Source organism: Protopterus annectens, chromosome 8.part1 (genome assembly GCF_019279795.1).
Source record: "Protopterus annectens isolate FY-2018-M chromosome 8.part1, PAN1.0, whole genome shotgun sequence".
NCBI lineage: Eukaryota > Metazoa > Chordata > Ceratodontiformes > Protopteridae > Protopterus > Protopterus annectens.
In genome coordinates this window covers 385,444,822-385,451,211 of record NC_056742.1, presented here as the reverse complement: position 1 = coordinate 385,451,211, position 6,390 = coordinate 385,444,822, and the positions used below count along the sequence as shown (strand labels likewise).

The following is a 6,390-nucleotide window of genomic DNA, read 5'->3' as shown; positions in this document are numbered from 1 at the left end:
GATCTGAGGTAACTCTCGCCTAGCATTGTGGGATATAAGGGGAGCCTCGAGCCGGTGGAACCAACTCTCGAGCTTTTAGAGTGGCCGAGTCGGAGCCGAGGTCGGCTCCGAACCCATCCAGCAAGAATGAAGGCGAGATAGACAACTTAACATCTTATGTTTGATAAAAAGGTGTATATAGTAGACCAAAAGTTGCTGTGGTGCAGACTTCAGTAAGGAATATTTGGAAAAGGCTGCAGAAGTAACCAATGATCTCATGGAATGTGCTTTAGTTTTCTTGGAAGAGATTTATCTTTTGAATGACAAAGGAGACACAATCTGATGGCCATTTGGAAATACTTATTTTACAAACCTTTTGCCCCAATGTGTTAAGAGGCAATGGAAACAAAAAGCTGGCCATCCTTCACATGGTTTTGTTAGAGTAATTTGATGATGTCGAAGGCCCATCCATAACTGGCCAGTACTGGGGAGACTTGTCCTACAGCATTCAAGTCCCTGCTGAAGTAGATGCTAGTGCAACTGAAGGCAGCCCTGACACTAAAGATCTGGACTGCCCCAAGAGAATATCTGCATTGATGCCTCCAATGCCAAGTTTTCAGACACCACAAACAGCACCATCCACGAAAGCACCAAAGATGCAGCTTGGTCAGCACCACTTGACGTCAAATATCTGTATCGAATGAAATGGACAAACAGGAATGGAACCTGAAGGATGATTCCCATTTAGATTTGGGCTCAGACTTCCAAGGTGACTATAGTCTCCAAAACCATCTGGAACTATAACACAGCCTGGAAAAAAGCCAATAGACAGTCAGCAAGATCCACCTAGAAACAGAGGGGTATGGGATGACACCACATTCAGGTACAGTCTTAATAAAGGCTCTCATCATACCTTCCCAATTAACTCAGCAATACTCCTGAAAGACCAAAGTGAGGCAGCCGGATGGATATCTCAAGACAAAGCAAGGTAACTCCCTCTGAAAGGAATTTCTGCTACTTGAAGCTTTAGGTGAAGTGTCTGGAATTACAATTCTAGACTCTGAGGGAGTAGTCACCCAGAGAAGTGCCTTTAGTCAAACCCAGAAACCTTCAGTACTGAAGAGGGAATTGGATTCACCAGATTTCCACTTTCTGAAGTCCTGGATCTTTACTTACCTTACACCCCTTTTACCTGTCCTTTTTTGTTTTTGAAATCTGGCAAAGATCTCAGTTTAAAGGCCTTAAAAAAAGGTGGTGTGTGCAGTGAGATGTTCTGGCCTCATGCATGGAACTCAAAGGACATGACCTTGGGGTGGACTGCTTTAGCCACATTAGCTTTTCATTTTTATCCTGCTTGACCGTCATAAAGAAAACTTCAGCAAAAAAGACATGTTGAAACTGTAGCTGTAATAGCAATGAGAACACTTATCAACTAGAAGAAAGAAAAGATGGGAGAATTACTTTTTTTTTGAAAGCAGATGGGCAATGACCAACTAAAGTAATGCAAAGCCAAAAACTGGACGAGGAGGCAACTAGAAAAAAATATATTTGAAGGAGCACTAATGAAATCATGCTGTGATCAAGATGGCAAGAAATGTAATATGAGAAGAGGAGCACCCAGGGGGATTACAGCAGGAATATATTCAAGGAGCCATAAGCTATGAGACTTAGTTTAGCTGAACTGGATGCAACACTTGGATTGGAGAGACAGTAGAAGGTTTACAGAATTACTAACTTTAAAGTTATGAATTAAATGTTTGGAAGTGGGCTAGGGGTGTGAAGGCAACGAAAAACACAGGACTCCCAGTAATATCCTTTCAAAGCAAAAACAAAACACCTCCTAAAATAAAAGGAAGCCTGGGAGAGATGGGAGACAGAGCTCCACTTACGTGCAGCAAAAAGACATGGAAATGGATTTTTCCATGCACCAAACTGAGAAAAGTGAAGAAGTTAGGTGAATTGGGAAGGGTTTAGGTGTCAAGCTGCCTCAGCCTGGTAGCCTAGAGGTAAAGGAAGATGTATAAGTCCTTACTGAGACCTGTAATAACGTGTGCACTGACGATTGCATAATGCTACCCTTCTTTCTTGGTTTAGTCTTGATGCATTTTAGAATTTTTTCTACTACTGCTGAAATGATTGTATTCACTGCTGAGTGGATGTGTGACCTCTAACCAGTACTAGGGTAGTAATGCGAAGAGTGCTGGTGGACTGCACCCCCCCCCCCAAAAAAAAAAAAAAAAAACACTGATCTAAACAAACACAGCTCAATTAGGCAATCTAGTCTGGGTGGGGGTTTACCGTGGGTCTATTTTTTTTTTTTTTTTTTTAGGCAGCTGTCAGATCTTATACTGACAGACAACCTAAGAATACAGCCAACACACTGGGTAAATATGCTTGCTGCTATTTTAGAAAACTGGGTAAAGAGGCACTGGAGACATCAGACCCAAAATCTCCATCTTTCTGTGTTACCAGTTTTTTTTAAATAGTAAAACCCTGAGGCATCAAAACATCACAAGTATACCACAGCAGACCCACCTTTCCCACATGCTAAAAAAACTGATAGTGGCAAATGCTCTTCCCTCATGGATGGAAGTCTACAAATTAGTATCAAAGCACACCAAACAGGGCCTGGCAATAACAATTTAGTCATAAGAACATGAATATGGTCATCTACTACACAATGCTTAAATCTAGCTCATGGTGCTGTGGTGGAAACCATTTGCAAAACAATGAAGATAACCAAGAGCTAAATGACAGGGACATGTTTACACCATTCTATGTTTAATACTTCAGAAATTTCCACAAAATGTAAAAAATAATTTTACAGCAAGAGCATCAGTATTTTCAACTTTGCTTAAATCGCATCCAAACTCCATCAATGCATAACCAAAAAGGTTTACTACATAGTGATGTACGATTTATGCCATGAAATTCTTTATTCTATACTTACAGCAGTGTATGCAATTTTAGCCAGTAGAGAGCTTCTTGACCAATTTTACAATGTGAGAATCTGAAGTTAAAACATGGAAAGCAAAAACCGGTAAAAAGCACAGATACAAGGATGGACAAATGTGATACTGAATTCCCCCCTCCTTGAACTCTGCTTCCCTTATAAATAAATTTCTGCAAAACTACAGATAACCAGTTGTGCACCTGCCAGTTAGGTTTAAATTATACTCTTGCTACTTAAAATCCACATACAGAAAAAGAATGTCCTTAACAGTCCACTCGTATTACTCCTTGGACATTTAGAATCCAGTTGCTCTGCTGAAAAAATAGAAAACTCAGGCAGCATCAGAACCAAAGGGGGATGGCGTGGACAGAAAGTGCAATTTGGTTAGATGCATCTTTACTGGTGTGCACACTGTACACCAGGTCCATGGTGATTGCCTTCTTCATCAGAACTATCATTGTAAGCTTCTCGTCTCTGACTTCCTGATGAACGAGTGTTTTCAAGCTCCTGAAGCTCCACTTCCTCTGTATCACCGATAATGCAGGGAACTTCTGGCCTTGATGGAAGCAGATCTTCAAGATCCTGTGAAAGGAACGAGCCACAGTTTCAGAAAATAAATTCGTAAACCATTTTTCATCATTCTAGCTAGAGGATAATTTACTTCAGTGACATCACATTTTATCGATGCAGATAAAAATTCAAAATCCGTCCTGTATTTTTTCTTACTACACAAACTGCCTCAATTTCTGAACAGTCTAACAAAGCTACAAGATGTGTTAAAGGAAAAAAACAGCTGCAAAATGACTTACCATAGCAGCAAATATATGAGTACAGGTGCAACTTGTACAGTATTAACAGATGGGACTTGGCTAAAACTGAACATCTGTCCATGTGGCCTGACCGAGTTGATCTGGTAGAAAGTAGGACAGCAGCTAAAGTTATTTTGACTTGCTCTGGGTGTCTGCGCACGTCTGCCTCTGCGCGCGCGTCTGCCTGCAGGGGGCACACTCCACCAAGTGTGCCTTGATAGTGGTACTCATTTAAAAACTATTATACCCCAGGCCGCATAATTTTGTACAATATGTACAAATCCCCAGAAGAGACAGCCCACCCAGGGCCAAGACCGACCTGGAAGAAAGTGGGCGAAAAATCTATGCTACAGCATTGATCCCTATATTCAACTAGTTACTACTGGGGCAAGTTACTACTGCGGCAAGTTACTACTGCAGCAGTAATCTCGGATATGTTTAACAGTGTATTTAGTCATGACAGACAGGAACAGTACTAAGCAGTAGAAGCCTCGACTCACCCTGATTCCGAATGAGTGACCTAACATGCCCTTCATAACTACAGTTGCAAAACCTGTCCTGTTCCTTGAAAAACAGTCTAGTTTGTAGTGTTTAAAGATGAATGGGTAGATGTCCATGTAGTTGCCTCAAAAATGTCCTGAGCTGATGCACTGCTGAAGAAAGCTGCAGTACCTGCAGCAGCTCTCATAAAGTGAGCTGTGACATGTCCCTGTAGTGGTTTGCCATAACAGGAAAAGGCAAGGCAATTCACTAACCACTTGGACAGGGCTTTGTCTAGCCACTGACTTATGTTTCTGACTCAGTGGAAGGATGAGGGAAAAGTTGCTCAACTTGACAATGGTCAGGGATGCAAACAGGATTTGGCAAGGCTTCTCCTGATGGAATACTGACTGCACTAGTACCAGACTGTGGAACCACCTATGGCATCAAAAGGCCATGGCTGAGCCTGTCTACTGGTAAGCTGGTTTGACACGGATATGCACTGCTATCAAAAAAGCAATAAAAGTTTACTTCTCATTTCCACAACCTCATGGTCTCATGACATAACAGGTATTATATGGTTCCCCTTTGTCTGATGATGTACCACACTACTGCCATGTATGAGTGTATTACAACTGCACCCTGGGGAAGCAGGCCCTGAAAGGCTAGCAATGTAAGGACAACCTCCCTTATCTCCAAGGCAGCCTATTTGCATGCAAGTCCCTTGAACCATTTGCCCCAATGTCCCCTCACCTTAGGGTAGGTGCATCTATGGTGATTGTGTGCTTGCGTGCGTGTGCATGCCTTGCAAAGACTGGATGAACTGAGCCACGAAATACAGGCGTCTGTAACCGGCTTTAGAAAAATCAAGTGACTTAACCAATACAGTCTTCCAGCTAAGAACACTGTGCACACAGGGCCCACTGCAGTACTCATGTGGATCCTTTGCAAATTACACCAAATGAATACTTGCTGCCATGAACTCCAATACTTTTAGTACTAGGGCTGTGTATGAAGGAGGACACGGCAGGAGTAACATAAGTGTTAAATGGGTACTATCCTGAATTGCGGAAGTCAGACCAATATCTATACTGTGTTCAGGTGGCAGTAAACGGGTACGTTTGTTCATAGGTGTGTACTAGGCTAATGGCCCTGGAGTCTTTACAAGCCTAGCCCAAAAAAAATTACCCAGGCACCATGCCACCCGTTAGTTCACAGTGCCCATATCTAGTAGGGCAACTGGAATGATACCTGAAGTGAACTTTGTTACCTATCCACTCAAGATTTCTCTTGAAGAGGGCCAGCGAGGTGCTCTGTTTGACATGAATGGGAAGCTTACTCCAAAGTATGGGCAGTCTTTGGGAGATCTGCCCCTCCAGCATGTTCTGTTAATTGTGATAATGAGGTTGTGATCTCTGGTGGGTGTGGCACTGGAGGATTGGGATTTCTTTAGGTGTAGCATTTTTACAGTGTGGGTTCTGTCAGTGAGCCAGTTGACAACCCATTTTGTGATGTAGGGATTTAAACCTAGTTTAGGGAGTTTAGCTATAATTCCAGAATGGGGGATGGTGTCGAAAGCCTTGGCAAGGTCAAGATAGGCTGTGTGAACCACCTTACCCTCATCAACGGCTTTGGTGACTGCCTCAAAGAAGTCTATCAGGTTCAAGAGGCATGATATGCCTTTCACAAACCCGAAGTGAGTGGGGATCCAGAGTTTGGAGGTTACCAATGTCTTTGTTTATGAGTTCCATGGCCTTACAGACCAGGCTCGTCAGGCTAATAGGGCGATAGTTCCCGGGATCAGTGGTGGCCCCCCCTTTGTGGAGTGGGATAACTGTTGTTGTATGCCGCTCAGTGGGCACAAAGCCTGATGTGAGGCTATAATTGAACATGGTGCTTAGGTGTGGAGCCAGTTTGTTCTTAAGTTCGTGTAAAATGCAGCCTGGGATGTTGTCCGGTGGTCCCCGTGGATGCTGTGTTTTTGGCTTTAGAGAGTGCAGCTTTTACCCGTGTAGTTGTGATTACAGGGACTCTGCATTCTTCCTGTATAGATATGGGCCCTTTAGGGGGTGGGTAATGTTAGCACTGAACCTGCCAGGATGTTGGCAATATCAATTGGTTCTATAATTTTCGTGTCGTTGTGCTGTAACTCAGAGCAGATCTGGGTGT

The 6,390-nt window shown here is 43.0% G+C and overlaps 1 protein-coding gene across 1 annotated transcript in view; it reads right to left on the bottom strand.

Moving 5' to 3' along the window:
* Positions 1 to 2,739: 2,739 nt before the first annotated feature.
* DNAJA2 (DnaJ heat shock protein family (Hsp40) member A2) overlaps positions 2,740 to 6,390 on the bottom strand; it is a gene marked incomplete in the record, with an annotated part of 1,055,602 nt that continues 1,051,951 nt past the window's right edge. The window contains 1 exon segment of the mRNA XM_044081956.1: positions 2,740 to 3,514. Within this exon segment, the coding sequence (XP_043937891.1) occupies positions 3,329 to 3,514 (186 nt within the window).